We start from the raw sequence: 11,898 nt of genomic DNA on the forward strand, positions 1-11,898 counted from the left end.
GGAGAATTTGGAGCGATAGCTTTTGATTTGACTCCGCAAGCACGCTTGACGAGCTGTTCCTTAAAGAATCCGGATGATAAGAGCAAAGATCCGACGATTAAATGTTGTTTTTCGTTCAATGTTAGGAGGGATGAACACAAAATGTGAGTAGAGTTCTTTTTGTCTCCCAAGGAAGGTTTCGATGGAGATGTGAGGAGATTGGGAAGAGGATTGATGAGGGGACGAGAAGCGCAAATAATCTGAAGAGCGAGCAGTCTTAAGACCAACAACTAACGATGATTCCCAAACAGCCCTTCTCTGATCGTTGGAAACTTTTTACCTCAAGACCCTATTAGGCGATAATACTTTACAATATGGTATGGAATGCAAGAATGAAAGACGGAGAGGCAAGAAAGCCCGATATTTTCTAGTATTTAATAGATGAGTACGTACATACATATATAACATGTGATTGGAATTTGCTATCTGGAAAATGGAATTGAATTTTCTCTCCTTCTTCTTCTTCCTTTAGGAAAGGTAAAGGAAATGGAAATGGAAATGGAAATGGAAACGGAAACGGAAATGGAAATGGAATGGAAATGGAATGGAAAGGGGAAATAGGAGAGAAGGAGAAATTTCACGAATGGATGGGTCAACGGGGGGCCGGGGAGTTTTGGGGGAGGGGTTTGGATGGGAGTGTTGGCTTGGGTTCATGGTAAAATTAGGCTTCTTTAGGTTAAATTTGCAAATTCCTCCGAAGCATCAAAAGCTTCCTTGACATTTCACCTTTCACCTTTCATATTTCATATTTCATATTTCATATTTCACATCCCAACCATCTTTCATAATTCATAATTCATGAGTAGTCTGAGGAAGCGAATAATACAATGCTGCATAGTAGCAGTTGATTTGAAAACTTCATTCTTTAATACTTGAGGGTGGAGATGAATACTTACTTATCTTTATGTACGTCCAAACAAATGAGCTGGTGAGTTGTGTTACCAACATTTCTTGAATGGGCAGACAAATAAACATCATACGAGAAAGGGTGAGGGGAAAGCAGCCTGCGACTTTTCATCTGACATTTGAGACATCTCGGGACGCAGAGACGAATAGAACAGAACAGAAGAGCAGAGAAGACGAAAACAAAATTGTGTGGAGGGTGTACGAAGCCGCATGATGCCGGAATCTAATGCTTTGAAGACTGCTGCTGGTGTTGCACGGCAGGGATATGGCGAGAACGGTATGGTGAGGGTTGAGGGTTTGGGTGTGGTGGTGGGTGAGAGGGTGGATGGGATGGGGGATAAGAAGGGGAGGGATGGTAGAGATGGAATGGGGAGTGGAAGTGGGAAGGTCATGGGGGATAAGGATGGTTATGGAAATGTGAAGGATAAGAGGTTGAGAGCTTTATTTGGTGAGTCTTTTGTGTTCTTGCCTTTCTTTGCTTTTGGTTTGGTGGTTGGAGGTTTGGAGACTTTGAGGGTTGGCTACAGGATTGGGGGCTTGATGGGTGTGTGTAGGTGAAGCGGCGGAAAGGATAGACAGGTAAGGAAAGGTGGAGGATAGTTTTTATATCAATTCTTTGTTGTGCTTAATATCTCATCACGACAAGGTTTTACAAAAAGCTTTCGAGCGCAGCGAGCGATGGAGGCTTGGGGGCTTGCCCTCATCAAAAGAATCACTCTATACTTTGAGATAATTAGGAAGACAATTCTTTTGTTTCTCTCTTATTTCTGTTCTAACATACTTCCCTCCGACTCGCAGTGTTCGCGCATAAACTCGAAAATGATCTCGATTTCTTAGATGCAAGTCTCAGTCGAGATGTATTCAACTTTACATTTACAACGGTTGAAGGAAATGGGACCTTTAGAGAATTGGAGAACAGTATAGCGACTTTTCCGACCAAGTTAAGTTCGAGTGCTAGGGACAAAGCTCAGGAATTGGATGAGAAGGCGACGCATATTTGGAATGTTGCGACGAGGTTGAGAAGGAGTCTTCCTGGCGAGAATGATATGGAAGTTGATGATGATGGCTCAAAGACTTGGGATAAGAAAAATGAACTTAAGGGCTTATTGATCATGGTTAGGATGTTTGCCTTTCTCGTGCTAGATTGTGCGAATGAATGTGGAAACTCTGCCGCTTATTTGCGCGAAGCCACCAGCGAGAATAAAGACAAAGAGAAAGTGGAGAAATCGAAGGGAAATTTGTTGAGGCTGATGAAAGTGGGGATCAAGACGGGAAGAGACTGTTTGAGTATGTATACGTTTCTGTTTAGGGAGAGAGCTAGAATCTAGGAGTTTTTGCTAATGATATGCGGATCAGATGGACAGAAAATCGATTATGCAGTCAAAGCCTTAGAAAAGCTTGCAGGATATGCAGGATATAGTGAAGAACTTTTACGTACATACGCATCACCCGATAAATCAGAAGAAAGGGCAACTTGTGCGAGATTCACGGCTGAGTATTTCGTTCTTAGGACTTTATTGGTAAGATCATGATACCTTTTGCTTAATATCTGCTAACAAAGTCTATAGGCATGGCGACAAGATGATATGCAACTCGCTGAACATATGTTCAATAAATCCATGTCCTTCAAAGAACTCTTCGACCATTCTACTACCGAAAGTCTCTCGGATACTTTATATGAAATGGGAAAGGCATTACGTGAGAAGAAACAGTATGCACTCTCAGTAAAATGGCTGGAGCGTGCCTATAATGTTTTAAGTGGCGATGATTTGGACAAACTGAGTGCTGATGCTACAGAATTACGAATATCTATCATTCAAACGCTTATCAAGGCACTCTTGGAGACTAACACATCAGATTCTATACAACGGGCACGGGATTTGGTCGATCTTCTTCAGAGTGAACTCGGAGATAAGTTAGTGGTTCTACTTTTGAAACTAGAACTTCTGATGGAAATCCCAAATGAAACTTTTGATGGCTTGGCATATACTGCTATTCTGAACAAAATGACTCGAATTGTGGTCTTTAATTCGACTAATCTGCGATTGCTCATTTTCCATGTTAGGAAGTTGCATGAAAAAGCACCCAGCTTGGCATGCGGAGCGTTGGATGAGATGATCAGACTACGAGTCAAGGAGTTAGCAACTATGACAGAATGGTTAGAAAAGGTGCTTCACACGAGGATCTGGATGGCTGTCGGTGGGAGGGAGACTGAAGATTTATTTGTCGGCATTGAAGGATTTCTTACAATGATTGTGGAGAATGTTGAGAAACCTGTTGGTGTGGAGGCTACTATGATGGCTCATTCGGTTTGTGACGTCTTGAACATTGATCGACAGAAAACTAATGGGACATAGTTAATTTGGAAGAAGATAGAGGCAAACTACAGCATATCGGAGTATGAATTAACGGGGAAATGGTGTCGCGTTGCTATGCATAAACTGTTTGAGAAATCTGGAGAGGCTAATATGGCTAAGATATCACGGTTTGTTCTTCTTCTTACTGATGGTTTTTAAATCTAATATGTTATAGAAAGCTTCTTCTATGTGCCCTCAGTCGAGGAGATATTAACTCTGCCCGTAATATCTTTGGCTCTATGTCAGATTCAGCAAAAGAAGAGCCACTAACACGATTTCTCATGTACAAGGTAGCAATCAGAAGTAGTGAGGTTGAATTAGCAGCAGAATGTCTCGAAAGGGTCGCCTCATGCTCTGAAGATACAAATCTACTTTTCGCTTGTGTCCTTGATGCTCAAAAGGTTGGCAATAAAACACATGTTTTAAATGCTCTCTGGTTGGTACTAGAGAGATGTGGATATGGTTTACAGCAGAATGTGCATCTTCCGTCGATCATTCGAATGATTATTGTTCTGCTTGTTGGTGTTATTGCTACCGAGGAAGCATCAGCTAATGACACACGAGAGAACATTGAGAAGCTGTGTGTGCTATTCGAAAAAGGTAAGCTATTTGAAAGGCCACAGAAGAACTAAATACTAATTATCACAGCACTGCACGTCATCCAAAAATCCTTCAATCGAGAAATCTGGACACTCGTCGAACTCGAATGGTTTTCAAGAAACTCTTACAATCTATCCCTCAAATATCTCTCTACATGGGATCCAACCCATTCGCTCCGAATGTTAGCCTGCTGCATCGGATTCACTGATCGCTATCCGCAAGACATTGGCGAAGATGCATATGAAGATGTTACACTCCGAAAAATGTTCTGCAACTTCTGTGCTGCTACAACTTTCGTTTCGATTGCAAGAGCAGAACAAAATCTCGAAAAGCAACTACAATTCTATCTCGATTTACGAAAACATGTAACAAGCTTTGACCGTTTGTTACAGGAGAAAATAGAAAAGCTAGAAGTGGAAATTACTGAGGATTTATTGCAGAAATTGTCTGTTCTGCTGGCTTTTGATTTTGAGGCTGCATGTAAATTGAAGGATTGGGATGGTTTGGGAGAGATTATAATTAAGGCGGGAGTCTGCAAGAGTATGAGGGTTTATGAATTGATGGCGGATTGTATTTTGAGTTGTGAGGCTCCTACTCAAGGTTTGTGCTTCATTTCTTTTTCTATATCACCATTTCCCTTTTTCTTCTTTTCTTCCCCTATCATACCTCTGAAAGACTGATATGCTGACATGCCTAACTAATATCATAGTTCTAATCATAACACTCAAAAAAATCACAAACAAAACTTGGGAAATTGAGGAATTTGATACGGTAAAACTGTCAAAATACATGCGATGTTTGTTTCAGGCAGCTATGGGAAATGATGATAAGATTGCGGGGGAACTACTTGATCAAGTTTGTATGCTTGCTGCTGATGCTGCTGAGGTATGTTTATTAATACCTTATCCTATTCCTCTCTTCTCTTTTCAGTCTCCATCTCGATCCCTCAGATGACAACCGATTCATTTCTCGCTTTTTCCACTTTTATAACCAGAGCTAATGATAAACTGTAAACAAAAAGACCGAAATTCCCTACCCAACTCAAGAACTCGATTGGTTAGCAACTAAATCCTTTAATCATGCTATAGATCTCTATAGTGCAGACCAAGATGAGGCGTGTAAGAGATGGGCTGGGAAATCTATTGCTGTAGCGGGATACTGTGGAGATGGGGGGAGTTTGAAGAAGCTATTGGTGGGGAGATTCGGGGGGTTGAAGTTTGATGTTTGATGTTTGATTGCTAGGTTGAAGCGGGTATAGAGGGGAAGAAGATTATTGAGACTTGCGGGTGATAAGAAATGAGGGGGTGGGAGCATTATTATTCAATTGCTGGAGATTTGCTGGGGTTTATATACGGGATTATGATATTATGATTATGGGGATGGATGGAATTGCTATATATAAATATCCATGCATGACATAGAAGCATTAATATTAGCTAGATATCTTTGCTAAGATTACATATTTACATAATCCACATTACAATCTAGCTCCTTACCTCATCTTGTTCCGACAACTAACTTTTCCCCTAGATGGATGATATGGTTTGGTATGAGATAGGTTTAATTGAATGCAATAGTACGGCAAGTATGTTCTGTGATGGATAGACCATAATAAGTTAAGATATTTAAAATTTGATTTACTAACTTAGTAGAATACTAATAAAAGATCTATATGATTAAACCATTGACTAGGTATTCCAGTAGTCAATCCGAGTTCAAATCCAAAGTAGGTTGGAAAGGCCAACCTTGATAAAAGAAGCCAAGTCATCACCTCAAGTTTCAGTGACAACGTAAACATCTAGCAGATCACTCAAAATGCACAACATGACTCTCAGCACCATAAGAAAGCTCAGTCGTACTCTCCTTCGCTATTCCACTCGTCTCCAAACTATTCTATACCAGAGCCGTAACAAAAGCTTTTTCCTTTCCATCAACATTTACATCATCATCATCATCAAGAGAAAAGCCAGAAGCAACACTAGTGAAACCTTCGAATTCCTTGAATCTGGTGATTTGCGCTCTGAGATCATCTTCGGATAATGTAAGATTTATTTTTTTTGTATGATGATCATTTGGATGAAAGGGGCATCTACTATTTCTACCGGAGCGTAGGGTTTATATTCAATGATGAGGATGTTTGGACTCTGGAGGAGCGGCGAGAATTAGTGTTATATGAGATGGCATTTTTGGAAAGCGAGAGAGGCTGCGGTGAAGGGTCAGTTGTGTGTTTTCAGTCTCGTAAAGGGTTTGAATTTATATTGAAAGTTTTTGGGAGCTACTATGGTTGCCCTAATTCAATAAGAAGTTTAATCTTTTGTTGTCTTTGGTGTGGAATCTGTGTCTGATATTTTGGTTAGAGATATATCATAGAGGAATCATGACAGAGGAGCATACCAAGTTCGAAGATGGCCATCTTGAATGCTTATTATTTGAATCATGGATTTAAGGGTATCCTTCCATTCATCAACACTACCGTTAACTGACAAAACTCGTTCGGTGATAGCCATATTGATATGTGTTGCTGTCTTTGGGGGGTGGTTGTGAGAATGAGGAAGCTTTTTCAAAACGACAAGTCTTTGAAATCGTGCCGAACACCCTCCCGAGGAGTGACGAAACTGGATGTGACGATGTAGAGATTTAAATCGGCGGGTTATTGTTCATACTTATACACGCCGTTCACAATAAACGTACACTGCTATTCATATTCGAAAAGCATAAAGCTCCAGAAGCCTTAGCAGCATTGTCCAATTCAAGGTAGGGTCAGCAATGTATGTTCATTAGTAAGAAATCAAAGCAGTTAAAACATGAGTGCGTAAGCCATACTTCGAAAGCTGCTTAGACATATCCGACACAAGTTATTACCTACACATTTGCTCATAAAGTCTCCCGTTGGTCAATTCATATCAAACGGCTTTCGGTAAGTTTTGTGGCAGCTCTTGATCTGTTATTGCAGAGCTTTCGAATATCAAGTGCCTGTTTCATGAAACACACTTCCAGAGCTCGATACCATCGCTACACAAACAAATCCATGTGCAATGATCGCCACGCGGGCACCGCAATGTGATGTGACATATGGCGAAAGTCAAATCTTCTCAAGAGGTACTCCAGATGACCTTGTGACATTGACTTAACATGTCTGAAAGCTGGCGGAGGTGTTTGCAAACTGATCTTGTAACAAGATTTGAATGTATGAGTACATGATTTGGCTCATGTTCTGCGATTATGCATTGAAAGTAGCTAGCTTTAAGTTCGAAAGCTGAATGGCTGGACATTTGGAAAATAGACTGGACAATCAAAATGATACCAGACATTGACGCATCCCATATTCAAACTTCTGGATCAATCGAAGAATAATGCCTCAACCATGCACCATCGATAAGTCGATAAGATGGCTTGAGAGCTCAAGCATGTCTATCAAAAGACAATCAACTGGCCAAGAGGCAGCAATCATGCGAGAAAGCGAATATAATTGTGGTAGTTCGCAAACTAACGAGGATGGAAATACCGTTCAAGTCATATAATGGAGGATTCAAACCAAACCCACGTATTCTTTCAAGTATACACTTAATCACATGCACTAAAGGACTACCCAGTATTGCGATGAGGAGAATCGAAGTGCCAAAGTCAAAAAACATTTGAGATATTTGAAGAGATTCACTCAGTGCAACGAGACTGGTAATATGATCGGATAGCTGCTATTTGTTGAATGAATGTGGTGATATCTAGAGGAAAACTTTCTCTAGCCAGCGGGAATCGAATGAGGTATTATGAATGCCAACTTCATATTTGGAACATCACATGATCTTGTTGTTCTCGTTGTCGCAAAATCACTTACATAATGACTTATGTAGTCGGGTCGTGACTAATCACACAAGCACAGGCGATTTCCGATGTTGACGTTTGGCTAAGCTTCTAGCTCCGAGCAATCAACCCCACTATCCACTAAAAGCAACGGAAGCATCCTCGCAGATCATGTTTGAGTTACTCAACGAATGAAGGTAATGAGATGGTAAGCAGTCTTTTGGAATGATCAGTTGGTTACCTTCCGATATTTGAGGGTAAAGGTTCAAATCCTGACATCTCAATGAAGTGATACGGTCAATATACCTGTACTCGAGATTTGCCACTTCACAATCACATCAACCCCGCATCACTGAGTTCCTGGATCTCCCAAAAGGTTGGCCCAGGGGATTTGCTGCGAGGGCTATCGGAGACCTCCATCGGCTTAAGCTTTTAGATAAGCAACAGGCCCAATATAGTATCTTCGCCTTCTTGAAGAAAGATACACTCTCTTTTTAAAATAATCTTCTTCTTTCCCTTTTGTTTTCTCATTTTAAAACTTCAACTATATTAAAAATAACTAACATTCGAGCGGCACTAAGTACTTTTGTGGCAGGAAATACATCTTCAACGAGGAACGTTGGTGGTTTGAATTCCTCAATAAACAACAACTCTATCAGAAATATCCATCTCCCAACTCAATATGGCACCCATTGCTGTTTCTCCAGAACATTCACCGGACCCTGCAGTTTCCCTTGATTCCGGAAACTCTCTCTCCTCCGTGACGACCACCTACGATGATACCCTTCGTTTTTATTTGAATGGCACGCGAGTTGTCCTCGATGACATGGATCCTGAGGTTACTCTACTTGAATACCTTCGCGGCATAGGTCTTACAGGAACAAAGCTAGGGTGTGCAGAGGGAGGATGTGGAGCTTGCACAGTGGTTGTTTCTCAATACAATCCAACCACCAAGAAAATATATCATGCAAGCGTGAACGCATGCTTAGCTCCACTGGTCAGTGTCGACGGGAAGCACGTTATAACAATTGAAGGAATTGGGAACACAAAGAGGCCGCATCCTACGCAAGAGAGAATCGCGAAAGGGAATGGTAGTCAATGTGGGTTCTGTACGCCAGGCATAGTCATGAGTCTGTATGCTCTTTTACGGAATGATTCGAATCCCTCGGAGCATGAAGTAGAAGAAGCATTCGATGGAAACCTTTGCAGGTGTACAGGGTATCGCCCAATCCTAGATGCAGCGCAGACTTTTAGTTCTGGGGCTGCATGTGGCAAATCTAAAAGAAATGGTGGAGGTGGATGTTGTATGGAAAATGGTGGAGAAAGTGGTGGAGAAAGTGGTGGATGCTGTAAGAACGAATTAAAGGATGATCAACCTATAAAACGGTTTACACCTCCAGGATTCATCGAGTATAATCCGGATACTGAACTCATATTTCCACCGCCACTTATGAGACATGAGTTCAAACCCTTGGCTTTTGGAAATAAAAGAAAGAAGTGGTATCGTCCAGTGACCATGGAGCAGCTCTTAGAGATTAAGAGCGTATATCCGTCGGCCAAAATCATTGGTGGAAGTACGGAAACGCAAATCGAGATTAAGTTCAAGGCTATGCAATACACAGCTTCGGTGTTTGTTGGGGATATCCCCGAATTAAGGCAATACTCATTCAAGGATGACCATCTAGAGATTGGCGGTAATGTGATATTGACGGATTTAGAGTCTATTGTTCAAGAAGCAGAGAAGCATTATGGGCCTGAAAAGGGTCAAGTATTCAAGTCAGTAGATCTATTTGTCTCAAACTTCTCCTTGCTATTTTGCCATTGATACTTTCATACGTACTAATGAAAATCTATCATCGTCTCCTCTCTGGTAGAGTAACAACAAATGGACCCCATAGATAACAAATCATGTTACTATATTGTACTTACTCTATACTAACGACTTCTATAGAGCCATTCATAAGCAATTGAAATATTTTGCTGGTCGACAAATCAGAAATGTCGGCACGCCCGCAGGAAATTTGGCCACTGCTTCTCCTATTTCTGATCTCAATCCTGTATTCGTTGCATCAAATGCTATCCTAGTCGCAAAGTCTTTAGACAAGGAGACGGAAATTCCCATGTCTGAATTCTTCAAAGGTTACAGATTAACTGCACTCGCTCCAGATGCAATCATTGCTAGCATTCGTATACCCGTGACACAAAAGGGAGAATATTTAAGAGCGTACAAGCAATCGAAACGAAAGGATGATGATATCGCCATTGTCAACGCGGCTCTTAGAATTGCCATTGATAATACTCAGGTTGTAACTAGCGCAAGTCTGGTATACGGAGGAATGGCTCCAACCACGATTGCGGCTAAAAAGGCCGGTGCTTATTTACTGGGCAAGAAATTTACGGATCCTGCAACGTTAGAGGGAACTATGAATGCTCTAGAAGAGGACTTTAACCTTAGCTTTAGCGTTCCTGGAGGAATGGCGACTTACCGGAAATCTCTTGCGTTCGGCTTTTTCTATCGATTCTACCACGAAATTTTATCCAGTTTCGAGATGAAAAATTTGGAAGTAGATACACAAGTCGTACCGGAGATTGAACGCATGATATCTTTTGGCAAAGAAGATAGAGAAGCCACTTTTGCCTACCAACAGAATGTTCTCGGAAAGGCAAGTCCACACGTAGCTGCATTAAAGCAAACCTGTGGTGAAGCACAATATACGGATGACATACCAGTCCAGAAGAACGAGCTATACGGATGCTTAGTTTTATCGACAAAGGCTCATGCGAAAATCGCGAGTGTTAATTATGCTCCTGCAATGGATTTGCCAGGTGTGGTTCAATATGTTGATCATACAGACATGCCAAGTCCTGAGGCCAATTATTGGGGAGCACCTGTCTGTGACGAAACATTCTTTGCTGTTGATGAAGTATTTACAACAGGCCAACCCATTGGTATAGTTCTTGCTGATAGTGCAGCACATGCAAGTGCAGGAGCACGAGCTGTCAAAGTAGAGTACGGTGAAAGGCCGGCCATATTCACAATGGAGGAGGCTATTGACCTAGAAAGTTTCTTCGATCATTACCGGTACATAAAGAAAGGAGAATCAGAAAAGGCATTCGAAGAAGCAGATTATGTCTTTAGTGGTGTTTCTAGAATTGGTGGGCAAGAGCACTTCTATTTAGAAACTCAGGCTTGTGTAGCGATACCTAAAATCGAAGATGGAGAAATGGAAATTTGGTCTGGGACACAAAATCCAACAGAAACGTAAGTACAATCAGATACCTTCATATTCTTAAGCTAACAATCTTTCAGCCAAACTTATGTTGCGCAAGTCTGTGGCGTTGCTGCAAACAAGGTTGTGAGTAAAGTCAAGAGACTTGGAGGTGGGTTTGGTGGAAAAGAGACTCGTTCCATCCAACTATGTGGCATTGTCTCGCTTGCCGCCAAAAAGACTGGTAGGCCAGTTCGTTGCATGCTCAATCGTGATGAAGATATGATTACCTCTGGGCAAAGGCATCCTTTCTTGTCCCGATGGAAAGTCGCCGTTAATAAGGATGGTAAGATTCAAGCACTTGATTTAGATATGTTCTGCAATGGAGGGTGGACTCAAGATCTTTCTGGTGCTGTACTGGATCGATCATTATCACATTCTGATAATTGTTATATGATTCCTAATATTCACGTCCGAGGTCGTGTTTGCAAGACGAATACGATGTCAAATACCGCATTCCGAGGATTTGGTGGACCACAAGGTTTATTCATGGCAGAATCATACATCGAGGAAGTTGCGGACCGTCTCGGTATGCCAGCAGAGAAACTCAGAGAAATAAACTTGTACAAGGCGAACGAGAAAACACATTTCAACCAAGCCTTAAAAGACTGGCATGTACCACTAATGTATAAGCAAGTTCAGGAAGAGTCGAATTATGCCGCAAGGCGTGAGGCTATCACAAAATTTAACGCAGAACATAAGTGGAAAAAGAGAGGGACTTTCAATTATACCTACAAAGTTCGGTATTTCCTTTACAGCACTTTTTCTCAACCAAGCTGGAGCATTAGTTCATATCTACCACGATGGATCCGTTCTTGTAGCTCACGGTGGTACTGAAATGGGACAGGGTTTGCATACAAAAGTGATGATGGTAGCAGCTGAGGCACTTGGAGTTCCATTGTCTAGTGTATTCATCTCGGAAACGG

General features: G+C 41.5%; 4 protein-coding genes across 4 annotated transcripts; 3 read left to right on the top strand and 1 right to left on the bottom strand.

Annotated features, from left to right (window-relative positions):
• Positions 1-1,158: 1,158 nt before the first annotated feature.
• On the top strand, positions 1,159-5,130 carry SS1G_14347 (hypothetical protein; the record flags this gene model as incomplete). Its single annotated transcript, XM_001584684.1, has 9 exons — positions 1,159-1,393; positions 1,744-2,232; positions 2,302-2,465; positions 2,514-3,254; positions 3,303-3,430; positions 3,478-3,902; positions 3,951-4,502; positions 4,612-4,787; positions 4,924-5,130. The coding sequence occupies 9 exons, from the start codon at positions 1,159-1,161 to the stop codon at positions 5,128-5,130; spliced, it is 3,117 nt and encodes a 1,038-aa protein (XP_001584734.1).
• Positions 5,131-5,795: 665 nt separating this feature from the next.
• SS1G_14348 (predicted protein) lies at positions 5,796-6,409 on the bottom strand (the record flags this gene model as incomplete). Its single annotated transcript, XM_001584685.1, has 3 exons — positions 5,796-5,922; positions 6,005-6,046; positions 6,387-6,409. 3 exons carry the CDS (start codon positions 6,407-6,409, stop codon positions 5,796-5,798), a joined length of 192 nt encoding a protein of 63 aa, XP_001584735.1.
• Positions 6,410-7,255: 846 nt separating this feature from the next.
• On the top strand, positions 7,256-7,594 carry SS1G_14349 (predicted protein; the record flags this gene model as incomplete). The annotated part of the gene is made up of 2 exons (XM_001584686.1): positions 7,256-7,414; positions 7,496-7,594. The coding sequence occupies 2 exons, from the start codon at positions 7,256-7,258 to the stop codon at positions 7,592-7,594; spliced, it is 258 nt and encodes an 85-aa protein (XP_001584736.1).
• Positions 7,595-8,385: 791 nt separating this feature from the next.
• On the top strand, positions 8,386-11,809 carry SS1G_14350 (hypothetical protein; the record flags this gene model as incomplete). Its single annotated transcript, XM_001584687.1, has 4 exons — positions 8,386-8,812; positions 8,882-9,479; positions 9,655-10,965; positions 11,014-11,809. The coding sequence occupies 4 exons, from the start codon at positions 8,386-8,388 to the stop codon at positions 11,807-11,809; spliced, it is 3,132 nt and encodes a 1,043-aa protein (XP_001584737.1).
• Positions 11,810-11,898: the final 89 nt, after the last annotated feature.

This window comes from Sclerotinia sclerotiorum, genomic scaffold, assembly GCF_000146945.2.
Source record: "Sclerotinia sclerotiorum 1980 UF-70 scaffold_32 genomic scaffold, whole genome shotgun sequence".
Taxonomy (NCBI): domain Eukaryota; kingdom Fungi; phylum Ascomycota; class Leotiomycetes; order Helotiales; family Sclerotiniaceae; genus Sclerotinia; species Sclerotinia sclerotiorum.